The sequence below is a fragment of the Trichosurus vulpecula genome, chromosome 1, assembly GCF_011100635.1.
Source record: "Trichosurus vulpecula isolate mTriVul1 chromosome 1, mTriVul1.pri, whole genome shotgun sequence".
NCBI classification, from domain to species: Eukaryota; Metazoa; Chordata; class Mammalia; order Diprotodontia; family Phalangeridae; genus Trichosurus; species Trichosurus vulpecula.
The window spans coordinates 66,719,555-66,738,650 of NC_050573.1; the positions used below are offsets into that span (position 1 = coordinate 66,719,555).

At 37.5% G+C, this 19,096-nt stretch overlaps 1 protein-coding gene across 4 annotated transcripts in view; it reads right to left on the bottom strand.

Annotated features, from left to right (window-relative positions):
• GATAD2A (GATA zinc finger domain containing 2A) overlaps nt 1-19,096 on the bottom strand; it is a 227,434-nt gene that overhangs the window by 10,803 nt on the left and 197,535 nt on the right. For all 4 annotated transcript variants that reach the window (XM_036738790.1, XM_036738797.1, XM_036738807.1 and 1 more), the window contains 5 exons: nt 12,973-13,104; nt 10,618-10,707; nt 9,475-9,606; nt 2,205-2,372; nt 1,051-1,330 (listed from right to left, as the gene is read on the bottom strand). In XM_036738790.1, coding sequence (XP_036594685.1) covers nt 1,051-1,330; nt 2,205-2,372; nt 9,475-9,606; nt 10,618-10,707; nt 12,973-13,104 — 802 coding nt within the window. The remainder of the gene's footprint in view (nt 1-1,050; nt 1,331-2,204; nt 2,373-9,474; nt 9,607-10,617; nt 10,708-12,972; nt 13,105-19,096) is intronic.

Below are 19,096 nucleotides of genomic sequence, written 5' to 3' on the forward strand. Positions count from 1 at the left end.
AAAGAGAAACAGGATTAACATGTTCAAAAATATATGTAATAGATCTTTTTGTGGTGGCAAAGAATTAGAAAATGAGGGAGATGCCCATCAATTAGGGAATGGCTGAACAAGTTACATTACAGGAATATGATGGAATACTTTTGTGCTATAAGAATGATACTGAGGATAATTTTAGAGAAATCTGGGAAGACTTAGATGAACCAATAGAGTAAAATAGGGAGAACAATTCATACCTTTAACAATCATGTAAAGACAAACAACCTTAAAAGATGTAGGATCTCTGATCAAGGCAATGGCCAAACACAATTCCAAAGAAACATGTTATACATCCCCAGAGAGAGAGAGAGGATACACTTAGGGGAAAAAAAAAACTTTTTTGGACATGGTCAACGTGGGAATTTGTTTTGCTTGATTAAACATGTTTGTTTTATAGTTTTTGTTATTCTTGCTTTCTTGATGTGAGGTTAGGAAGACAAGCCACTTTCCTTCTCCCTGGCCTTTTGTTTCCTTATTTATAAAATGAACTGAAAAGGGCTAGATGAGTTCTCAGTTGTTTTTCAGCTCTGCCATTTCTACAGTCTCATTTTAGTCTTATAAAACCAACATAAAAGTCAGAAGGCAGATATGGAAATTTAGGCATGCTGTGAGATTCAATGATTTGCTTAAGATGATATAGCAAATTAATGGTAGAACTCAGGTATCCTTATTCTTAGCTGTGTTTTTCATACTTTCCTACAATAATATGTACACATCCTCTACAGATTCAGGAAAAAGAATTCTGATATCCCCCAAAACATTATTATTTATTGCCTTAGGCTGAAAATTATGAGGCACTAAGCTACTCTAAAAAAAAAAAATCAAGTATTTCTTTCTATAGTATTGACTATGATCCTAAGACATCAGTTTTCTCTAGTAAATAGCAACAATAAAGACTATAGAATGTTTCTTAGTTATGACATTCCAAATACTACTACACCAAAAACATTTTGTTTAACAGCAATTTCAGGGGCAAGAAAACAAGAGTACATACATGCACAACTGTTAGCTCACCTTGAGTTTCTAAGAGATTCTGTACCACTTCCTCTAATCCAACTAGGTATATAAATTCATTGTTGGCTGCGCTGGGTAGAAAATTCATCTCCGGAGCAGGTGGTTTAGGAGGGGGAATCTCTAACAGCGTCTTTTCCAGCTGTTTGCGTAGGGCAAGTTTTGCAGCAGCTTGCCGGCTGGCTGGTGAATCATTGGCATTCACTATGGATGCAACACCGGTGGTAGTTGCATTACCCTGAGCAGACGTGACTGTTGTACCTTTAATTGAAGTTGGTGAGGCCTTAAAAATAAAACAAAAGCCAAAGAAAAAAGCACAAACCTCTTTCAGATCTCATACATTAAACAGAAAAGGGGGTCCTGTCTAAAATGTAGTCAGAGTCCAAAATGGAGAGGAATAATTTAATCATCGCCTAGCCCAGCTGTTTCCCTCCAACCTTTTTACCACTTGCTTTTAACATTTTAATACCTGCCTGTTCTGGAGTACAATAAGGTGCATACTCATTGTTTTCTATCTTCAATTTCCCTATTTAGATGACACATCACGTTTCACTTTTTGTGTTTACACAAAAAGCACTGCACAGCTTACTTATACCAACAGAAGATGGGAAAGAAGAAAATGGATTTCAAGTAACCTTGGCAAGAGTAAGCCGGTGAAAAAGGTAAAATACCAAGCCATAGAGTCATTCAAAACCTTCTAATTTCAATATGTAGACAAATAAGAGTTATTTCTTGCCAGTTTGTCCCTTAATAGAAGCTTAAATTGTCTTATCTTTGCTTTTGATAGGTGATTTTCCCCAAGGGAAGACTATTTTGGGAATCATGGTATTGGGAATCTTATTGCTAAATTTTTTGGTAACATGCAGAAAGGCTAAGGATTTACGTGAGGTTATTTTATATCCTGTAACTTTGCTGAAATTGTGTTATTTGAGTCAACATTCAAAGGCTGCACAGGTGAAGTGGGAGGAGACAGAAGTAGTTTATTCTAAGTAGAGCCTAATATAACCACTAGCTCCCAAGTGAGGAACTAAATCCATGAAATTTGGATGTATTTATGGACCCTTTGCCCTACTAGGGTCCCACTCTAGTTACAGCTCTCTACCCTGGTTTCTTTAAATCAAGCATTATATTTTTCATAAAGATAACTCAGAACTCACCTGTGGGATATTTACCAGCAGACTAGTGTTGGGGACATTGGTAACACGGATGAGACCCTGTTGTATAATTCTCTGACCCTGAATCTGCACACTGGGAACAGATGCCCGTGGTGCCAAAAGTAGAGGAGGTGGGCCCGTGCTGGAATGCTGCCTGATGTTATGGATTTGCTGGGGAGAGACAGAGATTGGCTGATGCAATGGTTTCACGAAGCAAAGGAATGATGCAATGGAGATGACATCAGACAAGGATAAAAAAGCAACAGTATTACTATTATCACAGTCAATATATTCACATGTTATTAATTATAATTGTAGGACCCAAAGCTCAAGAAAAGATCTTTAATGCACTGATGATGTTTTAGTTACAGTGATAATGGAAAAGCCTCACGTGAGACTTGCCCAGAAAAGTCTCACGTTTCACTATTTACTATATCCTATTAGTAAGCCCAATGCCATATATTCATACAGTATCATTTGTGGAGATTTCCTCACACTGAAAAATGCTAACATGGATGTTGACTTTATTGAAAAAAATAATATAATATCTGAAGGAAAAAAAAGGTCAATAATATCAAGTGAATAAATGAAAAAAAAATGTGACAGCAGTAATCATCAAAGCAATTCAGTACTGAATAAGAAAGAAAGTGGCTGATCAATGGAAAACATCAGCACAGTTATCCTAGTTCTTTGAAAAACCAAAGATCCCAACCATTGGGGCAAGCAGTCATATTTTTGACAAAAATTGTTGGAAAAAGCTGGAAAGCAGTCTGCCAGAAACTAATCATAGACTAATATCTCACATCAACACCAAGAAAAGCTCAAAATGGGCATATGATTTAGAAATAAATGGCAATATCATAAAAAAATTAGGAAAAAAGATTACCTATCAATTCTATATATAGGGGAAGAGTTCGTGACCAAATAAGGGATAAGAAGGATTCACAGAATGTAAAATGGATAATTAAATACATTAAACAAGTTTTGTGAAAAGAAAGCTAATGCAGGCAAAATTAGAAGAAATGTAGGAAACTGGCAGAAAAATTTTACAGCAAGTTTCTGATAAAGGTCTCTTTTCTCTAACATATGGAACTGAACCAAATTTATAAAAATAAGAGCCATTCCCCAAATGATAAATGGTCAAAGGATACAAAACAAGCACTTTTCAGAAAAAGTCAAAGCTATCAATAAGCCATATTTTTAAAATGCTCTAAATCACTAGTAATTAGAGAAATGTAAATTAAAACAACTCTGAGGTACAAATTCACGCCCAATCAGATTGGCTAAGATGACAGAAGAGGAAAATGACAAACGCTGGTAGGAATGGAGTAATATAGGTACACTAATGCACTGTGGGTGGAGTTGTAAACTAGTTCAACCACTCTGGAGAACAATTTGGGACTACAGGGGTACAAGACTGCATATATACCAGTTTGACCTAACAATACTCAAAGTCTATACAGCAAAGAGATCAAAAGGAACAAAAGAAAAGGACCTATATGCACAAAAATATTTATAGCAGCTCTTTTTGCAGTAGCAAATAATGGGAAATTGAGGGGATGCCCATCGATTGGGAAACGGCCGAAATAGTTATGTTATATGATAGGGATGGAAAACTTGTATTTTAAGAAATGATGAAGGGGAGTTTCAGAAAAAGAGTTGTGTGAAAGGATGTAAAATGAAGTGAAGAGAACCAGAACAATGTACATAATAAACAGACATATTATAAAGATAATCAATTCTGAAAGACTTCGTAACTCCAATTTGTAGGAGAGGGGGTAGAGTGCAGGAGAAAATTTGGAAATGAAAATAAAAAATACTCTTAAAAAAATTAGAAGCTAATTGATCCTAAATAGTCCCAAAATCCGAATAATTTGAAAGAAATTTAGACGATACAAATGAATTTAAAATAATTTTCAAAAATGGTATTTTTTATAGTTTTGTCTGCTTAAAAGCATAAAAATACAATAGCCAATCAAAAAACAAAACAAAGCAAAACAAAAAAACAGTGATGGCATATGGAAGATGGATTGTCCCTCTTCTGCTTGGCACTGCGGAGGGGGAGAAGGGATAGGGACGAAACTAGAATTAATGGCAAAGTTACAGCGAGGTAGATTTCATTTCATTATGGGTAAGGAGGGGATTCCTAAACCACAAGTCTGTGTATGGTCAAAACCACTGACCTGTTAAAGCCAAGATCTAAAGATCTGATAACTAAAACAATTCCATTCTTACCTATCTAAACAAGTCACTGATGCATAAATAAACAAATAAATAAATAAATGGGACAGAAAGTCATAGATATGGGTTAAAATAATTTCCTAACACAAGTTTATATATAATATATATAGATCAAATGTCATGATAAGAAAATGAAAGGGGCTTTAAAAAGTCTTATTTCAATTCAATAGGCATTTACTGAGTGCCTGTAACATGTCAGGCACTAGGCTGGCTACTGGGGATACAAAGACAAAAATAAGTTATTGCTTTCAAGCAACATGTTTTTATCAGAAAGCTCTTACACAGCATTCAGAGATATGGGGTGCTCTCATAAAACAAAGAGGGGTAAAGGAAAGTAAAACTAGCTGAAAGAAACTTGACAAGAGACCCAACAAAACAAAGATATTTTAAAGGAAAAAAATAGAATGAGGACTACAAAGATAAGAAAAACAGAAGAGGAGGGCGGAGCCAAGATGGCAGCTAGAAAGCAGGGACTAGCATGAGCTTCCTGCCGAGTCCCTCCAAAAACCTATAAAAAATGGCTCTGAACCAATTCTAGAACTGCAGAATCCACAAAACAGCAGAGGGAAGCAGGTCCCCAGCCCAGGACAGCCTGGATGGTCTCTGGGTGAGGTCTATACAGTACGGAGCTGGGAGCAGAGCGGAGCAGAGCCCAGTGTGAGCAGCACGGACCAACCAGACCAGGAGCTGCGCAGAGTGTGCCCTAGCGCCCTGAATCAGTGAGCTGCAGCAGTTACCAGACTTCTCAACCCACAAACACCAAAGACAGCGGAGAAGGTTAGTGGGAAAAGCTGCGGGAGTGGAACAAGTTCACTGTTTGGCCACGGCCCCCGGGGTAGCGGAGGTGGGGCAGCTACAGCTGCAGTTGTTTCCGGCCCCAGGCCCACCTGGTGGGAGGAATTAAGTGGTGGATTACAGCAGGAGTGCACAGCCTGCTAAGTCCAGTCCAGGTTGGGGGTTCTTGGGGAAGGAGGACTGCTGGTGTGGCAGAGCTGGCGCATCCCCCCAGGTGTGGAGCATATTTCTCTAAACTCTACAAGCAGTCATACCCCACTGAAAAACTCAAGGGTCAAGTTAGTTGGCTGGGAACATGGCCGGGCAGCAAAAACGCACCCAGATTCAGTCTCAGACTTTGGATTCTTTCTTTGGTGACAGAGAAGACCAAAACATACAGACAGGATAAGTTAACAAAGTCAAAGAGCCTACAACAAAAGCCTCCAAGAAAAACATGAACTGGTCCCAGGCCATGGAAGAGCTCAAAAAGGATTTGGAAAAGCAAGTTAGAGAAGTAGAGGAAAAACTGGGAAGAGAAATGAGAAGGATGTGAGAAAACCATGAAAAACAAGTCAATGACTTGCTAAAGGAGACCCAAAAAAATACTGAAAAATATACTGAAGAAAACAACACCTTAAAAAATAGATTAACTCAAATGGCAAAAGAGCTCCAAAAAGCCTATGAAGAATGCCTTGAAAGGCAGAATCAGCCAAATGGAAAAGGAGGTCCAAAAGACCACCGAAGAAAATACTACCTTAAAAATTAGATTGGAGTAAGTGGAAGCTAGTGACTTGATGAGAAATCAAGATATTATAAAACAGAACCAAAAGAATGAAAAAATGGAAGACAATGTGAAATATCTCATTGGAAAAACCACTGACCTGGAAAACAGATCCAGGAGAGATAATTTAAAAATTATTGGACTACACCTGAAAGCCATGATCAAAAAAAGAGCTTAGATATCATCTTTCAAGAAATTATCAAGGAAAACTGCCCTGATATTCTAGAGCCACAGGGCAAAATAGAAATTGAAAGAATCCATCGATCGCCTCCTCAAAGAGATCCCAAAAAGAAATCTCCTAGGAATATTGTTGCCAAATTCCAGAGCGCCCAGATCAAGGAGAAAATAGTGCAAGCAGCCAGAAAGAAACAATTTGAGTATTGTGGAAACACAATCAGAATAACCCAAGATCTGGCAACTTCCACATTAAGAGATCGAAGGGCTTGAAATACGATATTCCAGAGGTCAACGGAGCTAGGATTAAAACCAAGAATCACCTACCCAGCAAAACTGAGTATCATGCTCCAAGGCAAAATATGGATTTTCAAGCTTTCTCAGTGAAAAGATCAGAGCTGAATAGAAAATTTGACTTTCAAACACAAGAATCAAGAGAAGCATGAAAAGGTAATGAAGAAAAAGAATAAGAAAAAGAAATTGCAAAGGACTTACTAAAGTTGAACTGTTTTGTTTACATTCCTACATGGAAAGATGACATGTATGATTCATGAGACCTCAGTATTAGGGTAGCTGAAGGGAATATGCATATATATATGTGTGTGTGTGTGTGTATAAAAATAAAAAGAGAGAGAGAGAGAGAGAGAGAGAGAGAGAGAGAGAGAGAGAGAGAGAGAGAGAGAGAGAGAAAGAGGGCACAGGGTGAGTTGAAGATGAAGGGAAGATATCTAAAACAAATAAAATCAAATTAAGGGATGAGAGAGCAACATACTGAGAGAGGGAGATAGGGAGAGATAGAATGGGGTGGATTATCTCCCATAAAGGTGGCAAGAGGAAGCAGTTCTGTGGGAGGGGAGAGGGGAGGGCAGGTGAGGGGGGAATGAGTGAATCTTGCTCTCATCAGATTTGGCCTGAGGAGGGAATACCATACATACTCAATTGGGTATCTTACCCCACAGGAAAGAAGAGGGAAGAAGACAAAAAAAAGGGGGGGGGGATGATGGAGGGGACGGCAGATGGGGGTGGAGGTAATGAAAAACAAACACTTTTGAAAAGGGACAGTGTCAACGGAGAAAATTCAATAAGGGGGGATGGGTTGGGAAGGAGCAAAACATAGTCTTTTACAACATGAGTATTGTGGAAGGGTTATATATAATGATACACATGTGGCCTATGTGGAATTGCTTGACTTCTTAGGGAGGGTGGGTGGGAAGGGAAGAGGGGAGAGAATTTGGAACTCAAAGTTTTAAAAACAGATGTTCAAAAACAACAAAAAAAAAGTTTTTGCATGCAACTAGAAAATAAAATACACAGGCAATGGGGAGCAGAAATTTATGTTGCCCTACAAGAAAAGAAGGGAAAAGGGGGTGGGAGGGGAGTGGGGTGATAGAAGGGAGAGCTGACTGGGGAACAGGGCAACCAGAATATACACCATCTTGGAGTGGGGAGGGAGGGTAGAAATGGGGAGAAAATTTGTAATTCAAACTCTTGTGAAAATCAATGCTGAAAACTAAATATATTAAATAAATAAATTTAAAAAAAAGAAAAACAGAAGAGATAGCAAAAGATTTTTATAACAAACTTTTTTTTTATTATTCAGAAAAGTCAAGTTACCATATTTGAACTTTAATGACAAAGTCTCAGATATACTTATAGAAAAGGTAGAAATGGCCTTAAAGAGAAGACAAAACAGCTGGAATAGACAAAGAGTATAATCAGGAATTAAGGGATATTGTGGGACTATGATGACATTGAGAAATTAATTCACAAAGTATGTGCAGAGGAGGAAAGATGTCAAAGATTTGAGAGAAAAATCTTATTAATATTAAAAAAAGGCAATAGAATGAACAGTCACAACTATTGATCACATGGTTACTTTTCAATCTACACAAATTTTTTTGAGAATAACTCACATAAACATCAAGGACATCCTCAATGAGGTTATTTGTAGGAACAAGAGTAAGCTTTTCTAAGCAACAGTGCAGCACAGATTCTCATGTTTACCATTACACAAGTGACTGAAGGACGGAGAAACTACAAGATCCTACTATGCTGTTACGTGATTATTAAAAAGCACTGGCTTAGTTGAGCATAACATCATCTTGACAGCTACCTTTCAACAAGATGTGTCTTCCATTCAAAGATTATCAAGAGTGAAGATTGTAACATGTCTTTTCATTTTATTTTTCTTGCCATTTTGGGGGGAAAAAGCAAGATGGCTAATGCAGAGATTAGTTTTGCATGACTTCATACGTATAATGGGTACTATAATTTGGCCTAACTCACCACTGGGGAAAAACCAAGTTAATAAAGATTGTCTACTGTCTAGATTGACTCACAACTTACAGAGCTGATACATCATTGTATATATTTTTGATAGACATTGCAAATGAATAATGATTGGGACAGAGAATTAAACAGAAGGATAGTGCGCTAGACTGACAGTCTTTGAGAAACTATAAAATTTATTTAATAACTCCAAATTTCTCCCAGAAGTACAGGCACAGCTTTTTAATATGCACAATGTTGTTGATTGATTGGCTAAAAGTCATGGAACACTACGCAGAATCTCTGAAGAATTAAAAATGAGTATCACTCAGAAGACAATGGATAAACATTTACTGGAAACATCATATGACAGATAAGAACTGTGAAAAATAACCAGAGTACTAGATGACATCAAAAAACTAAAAAAGATGTTCTGGCCATATAGCAAGAGCAAAGGATAGCTGACAGACAGCCCACCTTACCCTAACTGCCTAACAACTGTGTATCACTTGGTAATATCACCCTAACAGTTGTTCACTAGTTGTGCTATAGGTAATTATAAAGGAAAACCATAGCAGATACATGTTTGAACATCGACCTTTGTGGATCTCTCCTGGGGAACGTAATGGGTAGATAATGGATGGTGAATGGGCAAAGAATACTAACGAGGACAGTAACACTGAGATTCTTCTGTTAAGATTACTGAAACAATGTCGGATCCCCTCACATTGCAAGCCAATTCATTAGTTTGGAGCTTAAACCCGAGCATAACTGCAGGCTAACAAAGGACAACCACAACACACCAATGCCAAACATTTAACCAAGGCAGTAAAGGTGAGTTCAGCCAGTCAAATATTACTGTGAGAAAAGATAACATGATCCTAATCAATATTATTAGACTCAAATGAAAGGTAAACTTGTAAGGTCTTAAAGCAGAGGTATGGGAAATAAGAGATTCAACAATCCAACACACACACACACACACACACACACACACACACACACAAAATATTCAGCTAAAACCCTTCCTCTTACCTGTGCTCCTCTAACAAGAGGGGGCATCACTATTTGTGTGTTCTGTTGAGACCCCAGCTTTGAAGATGTCTGTTGACCTCCACGGACCAGAGGAGGGGGAATAACATTGCCTGGTATTCTTGAAGATGAGGCCTGTAAATCACAAAATGACCAAAAGTTAATGACTTTATAAATGGGGAAACCCAAAGGCACATCACAAAGAATCCAAAGTGTGTAAAATGGTAGACAGATGACAGTCACAGTCACTTAAAGTGGTCTACTGTAATTCAAATTGGGTGGTGTGCTCTGTTCAAGGTCTAAGACACCACACTTGAAAACTAAATTCTGGATCTGGGTTAATTCAGTAGCTAAGAAGTTAAAGCTGGTTCCATTTAGCACATGCATACAGCAAAGATCTAGGCTCGGGTGCCTTCAAAGATGAGTAAGGGACAATTCAGTTATGAGGCTGGTCTGGGGATGAAGTGTAAGTGTCACACTTACACTGTTTAGGTGCTCTCAGGAAATCTAGCTTGAAATCAGAAAGTATTCTTTGAGCTGTTCTCCCTCAAAGGGGAGGAAGCACTATTATTTCAGTAACCTCAAGCCTATTTATGCCTGTGGGATAGCCTAATGCAGATCCAAAAATGAATCCTATTGGCTAGAGGGTTACAGCTCTGCTTCTGCATTTCAAATATTCATTTTGGTTGAAGGAATTTAGAATTTCGTTAGAGAGAGCCAAGCAGGAAAGAAGCTCAGGCCATTTGGGTCTTGGCTTGGAAAGTCTGTTTTTCTTATCCTTGAAGCCTCTATCTGGTGGCCAAAGTTTGGAGACTTTACGGTTTAATAATAGTTGACTAAAGTATTTGTTCCAGTTTGCCATGACTACCAGGATCTGTTCCTATTAATCATAAGTCACAGATTTGACTTACACTGAAGCTGCAATGTTAAACACTCATCATCCTCCACCATATGGATTTTTGTTGAGCTATTTCCTATCAATAAATACATAACACACATGCCAACAATGAATTACTTTTTCTTGTTTCAAATTAGGAAGGCAGCACTGATATTAGAAACAAATACCATGTTTTCCTTTCCCTCTTTTTATGCCCTTCTCATTTCTCTTCCCTCCAACCTGGCAGTGTTTCCAAGGATCAAACTGACCTGAAGAGATGGCTTGCCAGCAGGAATGTTTTGTGTTCCCCGTACCAAGGGGGGAGGGGTGGCCACAGCATTCCCAGAGGAGCCAGCAGGCTGCAAGAGAACATCAAAATGATACATGTGAGAGGGTGGGAGCACAGTGACAAGCAATTAAGAGGAACAAAAACATTCCCTCCCCCTAAAATCCACATGAATAAGTAATCTTCATGGAATAAGATTTTGCTAAGAAGATATTGATTTTTTTGCCCATGCTCCCAGAACCATACTTTCAAACTAAGAAAATGTCTCTGTCTGTGTCAATAATTGGAACAAAGGCAAACTGTTGGGCATGTGTGAATGGGAGGGGAAAAACAGAGCACGAAACAATTTTCTATTGACCACAGATCCTCAGTGGTGTTGAGCTTTTAAACTCATTCACTGCATTCCCCAGATAGCTAAATGGAGGCTGAATGTTTTTTTCTCAGGTAGTCAGAATGGCTGGAGGTCGTGGTTGGGGAAAGGGAGCAAAATGGGCTGGTATACTGGAACAGGCTAGTCCCTGTTTTAGCATTTTACCTCTCAATAATATTCATAGCTTGCCACCTGACAACTAGGCAAGATAATCTCCAAGCCTACAAGTTTTAATATACAAACCACCACCACAAACAACCCAGTGCAGGGATTCTACAGATGGGACAAAGAGACTAAAAATAAAAATGTTAATGGGAACTCATTCCCTTAAGAGAGCTAGGAAAATTGGTCTTGCTGCTATATGGCCAAGATTAGCATTTAAGGTTCTCGTATTTGTTTAGTGGGTGATAATATTGCTAAGTAGTTTTAGAAGACCAGATGGAAGGGATGCTAAGTAGAAAGCGTCAAAACAAAATCACTATTCAATTAAGTAAAATGTTTTTTCCTGTCCCCCCACCTTAAAGAAATAAGCATTTACATACTGTATCAATAACCATTTTCTAGCATTATTTCACTCTCTAGTTTATAAAGATACCTATTAAAATAAAACAAAAGGCAACTGAGAGATTTCACAAAATGGGCATTTTCTCAAAGGGGGAAAAAACCCACAAACCTCAAAGCACTTTAAAAGTCCAACAATGCCTTTGAAGTGGATATATCCATGTCATTTTCCAAACACTTTTCTCTGATGATCTCCACTGAAATCTTTCTCAGGTGCTTCATCATGTTGTGGAAATTCTTGATTATGCTAGTGACAAGCTTTGGTGGGTCCTATCCAGCTGGAAGGACTCACAGTATAAGCCCAAGGATGAAGCTAGAGAGCCTCATCAACAGTGCTAGTCACTACCTTATGACCTTTTTAAACTGTGGCAAACTCACGAAAACCCTCTACTAAGGAATATAGAGGGGCTGCATTTGCAATGAAGAATGCATACTTTCATAGTATCTTTCAATTCTAAAAATTATCTACCCTTGTGAAAAGGCAAAATGAGAAAAGTAGATGTTGTAGTTTTAGCAAGAGTGATTTATACACTGATGGATGTATCTAACAAATAGACTGATCGATTATCTTTCTAAAAAAGGTATTTGTTAAAGATTTAGGAATGTGAAAGTATATACTTCATACACATACTATTATCATGTTGAACATGCCTAGGTTCAGACAAGACCCAGATAAGACTGGAAAGAGAAATCCAACAATAAGAAAATGAAAAAATGTTTAAAGGCATACATGTCTAAGTTACAGAATTTGGAGTGGTCTGTCAAACTATTATTGTAAATCTATTATAAGACAGGAAAAAGGAAGCCTTTATTGAAATATGAGTAGTAGAGTACCTAGGCAGCAATGGACTTTGTATACACTGTCTCCAAAAGTCTTAGCGCAATTTTAAGCTTTAAAAGGCATCAAATTTCTTTTTAATTTGAAAGAATATTGTCAAGTTTTCAGTACCACAAAAGTCCCATTTTAAATACCCCACTCTAAAGGAAATCCTACATACTGAAATGCATTTTTAGCTAAATTCAGAACATTTACCATACTTCATATTATACTGGTATGAATACAAGGCAAATCCCTAAAATGAGATGTCTCTGAAAGAAAAACTTAAATATATAATGAAAAACAATACCAATTAGAGATTGTCCTGCTTATATACAAGCCATTATGAGACCTATACATATCTTTCATTAAATTAATTCCCCTTCCTTCTATTATACCAGAAAAATCTCCTTTCTCCTTAAAACAACAAAAAAGGCATATCAGCTTTTTTTTTTTTTAATTGGGATTCTGTACATAGGTAAGTATCCTAATGTAGTGGGCAAAATGAGATACTTGGAATCACCAACCTCAAAGAGATTCATCCTAAATTAGGAACAACTCATCTCAGATACTCCAGAAAAAGTACACACCTTCTGGGTAGTGGCTTCTTTTTGTATTTGACTCTGTCTTAGCTTTTTCAACAAAACAAGTTTTGCTTCTTCTAATCGTAACTCTTCTTTAAGTTGTTTGATCATTCTTTCTCGTTCTTCTGGGCTGCTTTTCTGCAAGAATAAATGACAGAATAAGTGAATAAAAGGAGACAATTTGAGAAAACAAAAGTTTAAACAGGGATAGTCTGTGAAGGCTCTGCTTTGTAGGGTTTGAAAAATAATGATAGTAGCTCATATTTCTGTTATGATTTACAATTTACAAAGACTCCTTCCCCTTAGAACAAAAAGCTGTCAGTTAGTGCAAATACTACTATTTCCATTTTACAAAGAAGGGAACTGAGGCTCTGAGAGTGACTTACCTAACATCGCGTGAGTAATAAATACTGGAGTAGGACTCAATGCTAGGTCCTCTAGCTTTAAGTATATAGGGTTCTTCCTCATTTCATTCTTTATTCACTAATTCATTCAACAAACATTTATTAAACATCAACTGTGTAGAGAACACCATGTGCAACACTGGGGAAAATACAACATACAAGTAAGACATGGTTGCCCTTCTTCATAAAGCAGTGAAAAACTACCAACACAGATTGTTATAAAACAAGCAGACAGCATTCACTGGCAGAGAAGCTTCTGGTTCCCCCTACACAAACCCCTGTAAGTCATAAGACCATGACCTATGAAAAGGTCCCTCTCTCATTCAGTGCTACGAGAGAGGAGAGAAAGAGTAGATTTGGTGTGCCAATGGAAAAAGAGGTTGGTCAGCTCACCGGGCAGGTGCTTAGCGCCACTACTATTGTTGTGGACACTGGTGCTGCTGTCCTGCCTGGCCAATAAGAAAAAGACTATGAAGCCAATACAAAATATTAGTGGCTGACTATGATGCTGAGAAATTAACTGGGTAAAATTCCCACCTCCCTCATCCTTTTCTTTGCTTTGGCTTTCTCTACTGAGCCTAAATCCCACTTATCATTTTTCTTAGACATTGCTGGCTTTCTGTTTTGGGAATGGTTTTCAAAAGAAACCAGTTGTTTTAAGACTACTTGGTTGGCTTCTACTTTATTGGTTTAAGCATGTACATAGGGTAGGAAGAATGCTGGCTAAAAACAAAAAGAAAGCAGTAGAAAGTGAATGAAAGAATGAAAAAAAAAAAACCCAAACCACTTATTAAGTGCTTACTATGTATGCCAAGTACCATACTAAGCTCTGGGGATATAAATAGAAATAGAGAGAGACAGTGTCTGCTCTCAAGAGGCAACGGAGTGGATGTCAAGGCCCAGTAGTTCATAGGTAAGATGACAGTAGCAGGTGCCTTCAGGACATAGAAGCAGGGTAGATGGTAAGGCCTGTAGGACTGGTAGGTCAGATGATAAGGTCTAGGATCTTCTGTATCACCACAAGAAATAGAGCTACAGATTGCCTTCTCATTCAAGCAGTATATATATAGTTGTGAAGCAAGGGTGGCATGGATCTTTCACAGCTCAATAGTCCCAGACAGGTTCTGGAAAGGGGTTGAACTGATAAATAGAAGCATGTATAGTATGGCTGTATGTATTTGTGTTTAATTATGGGGGGGAGGGGAGAAGAGGAGAGAGAGAAAAAATTAAAAGTACATAGCAGAGAACAAAAGAAAACTTACAAAGCAGCACAGAAAAGCAGGGTAGCTTTAAAAACAATGTAATATTTGTTATAAAGTTGTTTTAAGAAAACAGTCTGAAATGGAAATTAATGGTTTTATATTGAATCCTTTATGTTGTGCTGTGTACATGGAAATGGTTTTTTCTTTGAAGTTTAAAAATGAATAAAAAAATAAAGAAAAAAAGAAAAATATATTTGCCTGAAGTCTTGTGAATTTGATCAAGTTTCATGAGTCTAAACTAAAGTCAAGAAGAAAAAATGCTCACATTTATCTCCCAAACCAGATCTGAAAAATATAGCATAGGAAAAATATCAGATCATTGGAAATAATATCCAAGTAAAAAGAATGATAAAAATCCAGAATCTTAGACTTCAACAGTGAATAAACATCTATATCCAAATGTACAAAGTATGGGTAAGAAAAAAGATGAACTGGAACTCTTACTGCAAGAATATAAATCTAATATCATATGATATCACTAAGGCTCAATGAGATGGGTCTCATAATTAATTAAAATACAGCTGTGTAGGGGTTTTTATTTTTTTAAAAAGTAAAGAAAAACAAATTTGAAGGACTTGACTCTGATTAATATTATTACCCATCTTAATTCCAGAAGATCCATGCTTACCCCATTCTCTTATCCTTTTATTTTCTTATCATCCCTACCACTACATTCCCTGTCCCCATTTCTCCCTTAACTCCTAAAATTTAAAAATGAAAACAAAAGCAAAACAAAATATCTCCTTTGTAATCAATAAACACAGTCAAGAAAAATAAATACATTCAGTGGTTTTGTCTGAAAAATATGTCTTATTCCATACCTCTAACCTATCACCTCTCTATTAAGAAGTGGGAAGCGATAAAAGTGTTAATGAAACATTTTTTTTTAAAAAAGCACAGAGGAAAAGAGAAGGTTCAGAAAAAAACCATAAGTAAGTGGGATGGCTTTGGTGCCAAATTTACTGTATACTTTACAGAAGAAAGGGCCAAACTAGATATGGTAGAGATTCAGTTTTTGTCTTCTATGTGTGTGAAATCGTTATGTTTGCTGGTGTTTGTGAAGTCTGGAATATTCCAATATTTTATTTAATTATATAAATTAAACATAAAAATTCATACAAATATACAATTATATATTATATAATATACAAATATAAATGCTGCACTTTTCTTTTTGCAGAGATGGGGGCTGTGGATGTAGGGTGTGTGTGTGGGTGTGTCTGTAGTCATATTCCCCAAGAATACAATTTGGTTTTATTGGATAATCTACAAAAATAGATACTTAAAAAAAAAAAGATGTACTTATGTGGGAAAATCCATGAATTAGAAGACAAAAGCACAAAAGAAAGTATTTGAATGAGAATCAATGGAGATAAGAACTGAAGTGATACTGTCCTGATAGTATACTACAAGTAATCCAGCCACAAGGAAAAAAAAGGGGGAAAAGAATTTTATAAACATAAAAAATCTAGTGGGAAGTAATATATGTGGTATGTAACAGTAGAAGTAGTAGTGATGAAGGAAACTTTAATTATCCAGATATCTGAAGAGAAGAGCACCTAATAAGTTCTTGACTTACCCTATTCATAATTTCATGTTTTTAAATGGTAGAGGAAGTGATGAGGAGAACTATTTCTCTGATCAATGAGCAGAAACCAGTTACAGAACTAAAAGAGAAGTGGCAGTTGCATTTGGGAGTTTGTAAAAGAAGTGGAAAGGAAGGCAGGGCATAATCTGACACATAACCTAGGATTCAGGTGAACAAATTTCAGAGTATTGAGAAAAGACAGAGTGGATGATATCATGTGGCTTATAATTTTTCACTGAAGATGACCCAAGAAAGATGGGGGGAAATCTCAAGAATGAAAGCCTTAAGGCACAAATGATTCTTAATAATAGAAAAAGGAGGTATAGATGACTGATGATAACGATGTGAATACATCTTATATTTTTCAAAGCAGTAATGTTGAAAAGATAGCAACAGACAAATGCAGGAGCCTGCTGGTTGTCTCCCTTCCTCACATCTCTCAGCCATCAAAGTGATCTGCCTAAAGTACAAGTTTGACCCTGTCACTTCCCTTCCCCTATTCAGTAAACTCTAGTAGCTCCCTATTACCTCCAGAAACAAAAAATGAAGTCATGTGTTTGACTTTTAAAGTTCTTCTTAATTGGGTTCCTTCCTATCTTTCTTTCACATTACTACTCTCCTCCAGATGGCTCTGGAGGAGAAAGTAAGGGTGTGACCTTGCACAGCCCTCCCTCACTCAAATCAAAGTTCAACTGCAAGTCATGACATCATTTCCCTGATGTCATGGTCCTCTTCAAACAAATACAACCCCTCCACATTCTCTACTATCCAGGATAGCCTGAGAGAGCTCTCTTCTCTTCCCTCTTCCCCATCACATCTAACTCCAATTCCTTCCTCTAATGTATCTTCTTCCCCCATTTCCCACGAAGAGGAGACCCTTCTCCTTGTCAAGGAAAACCCTCTCTATATGTACAAGTAATCCCATTCTGTCTCATCTTCTCTAATAATTTGCCCCTCTCTATCATAGCCATTCTCACTAATCTTGAATCTCTGCCTACTTACGCTTTCCTCCTGCTTATAAACATGTCCATGTCTCCCCATCTTCAAAAAACTGTCACTTAATTCCATCCATCCCTAACAACTATTATACTCTCTCTCTCCTTCTTTTTGCGGCTAAAATCCTTGAGAAAGTCATCTATAATTGGTGCCTCTACTTCATTTCCTCTCACTCTCTTTTTAACCCTTTGAAATCTAGCTTCTAGTCTCATCATTCAACTGGAACTGTAATACTCTCCAAAGTTACCAATGATCACTTAGTAGCCAAAGTCAATGGCCTTTCTTTAAGTCTCATCCTTCTTGATCTCTTGGTGGCCTTTGATACTGTTAAATGCCCCTTTCTCCTTGAACTTCTCTACTCTTTAGGTTTTCCTGACACTGCCCTTTCTTGGTTCTTCTCTTATTTGTCTGATCATGCCGTTTCCATTTCTTTTGCTGAATCTTCACCTATGGAAATTCTTCAAGGTTCTGTCCCAGGTCCTCTTTTCCCTCCAGAGTATTTCCCTTGGAGATCTCCTCAGTTTCCATGGATTCAATTATCATATCTATGCAGATGATTGTCATATCCAGCCCTAACTTCTCTGGGACCTCCAGTCTTACATCTTCCAACTACCTACTAGACATTTTGAATTGAATGTCCCATAGACAGCTTGAACTCAATATGCCCAAAACGAAACTCATCTTTCCTCCCAAGTCCTCCCTTCTTCCTAATTTTCTTATTTCTGTTGAGGGCACCACTAACATCTGAGTCATGAATCAATCAATAAACACTTGTTAAGCATCTATTATGTGCCGGGCACTGTGCTAAATGTTCATAACCTAGACATCATTCTTGACTCTTCTCTGTCCTCTCCCAAGCCCTTCCAACTCCATAGTCTGTTTGTTGCCAAGTCCCACTGAATCTACCTTTATAACATCTCTTACCTATATCCCTTTCTCTCCTCTGACACTGCCACCATACAGGCTCTCATCATCTCACACTTGGATTATTGCAATAGCCTTACTCCAGTCCATCCTCCATTCAGCTATCAAAGCGATATTCCTAAAGCACAGATCTGACCAAGTCACTTACTATTCAATAAACTCCAGCAGATCCCTATACTTTCAGGGTGAAAATGTAAAATCCTCTTTCTGATTTTTTAAAAGCCCCTTCCTACCTTTCCGGTCTTCTTATTTCTCTCATCATCTCTTTATAGTATCTCTGGCCTCCCTGCTGTTGCTTGAATATGATACTCCATATTCTATATTCTCATTGGCTGTCCCCCATACCTGGAATTCTCACAAGTATATCCTTACATAACTTATACATAATTATTTGCATGGTGTCTCTCCAAATCAGACTGTGAGCTCCTTAAGGGCAGAGACTGCTTTTTGCCTTTCGTTATATACTTAGTGCTTAGCATGGTGTCTAGAACATAGTAAATCCTTAATAAATGGTTGTCGACTTCAAGCAGTGCAGTCAGATTAGGAACTTTCCTGAGGTGAGGTGAACTAACAAAAAATGTAAACAGATAACAACGCCATATACATAACAATAGATAACTCCATAAGTACAATAAATGAGCACCAAAGGAATTTTTACCAGTCCTTATGTGCAATCTTAATCTAGTTTATCCATGATTAGTGTATTCAAAGGAACCTAGGGTCCCCCAACATTCTCAAGCCACTCACATGAGTGTGTAGTCTTTGAAGAGGTGACTAGGCTTCTAGGTTGATCTCAATTGTGTAATTGAAATAGTGGTTAGAATGCTGGATGCAAATTCTGCTTCATCCAAGAGCTACGTGACCCTGTGCACATCACTAAACCTCTCCCAGCCTCAGTTTCCTCAACTGTAAAATGGTGATAACAACACTTAACTTTACAGGGTTGTTGGGAGGAT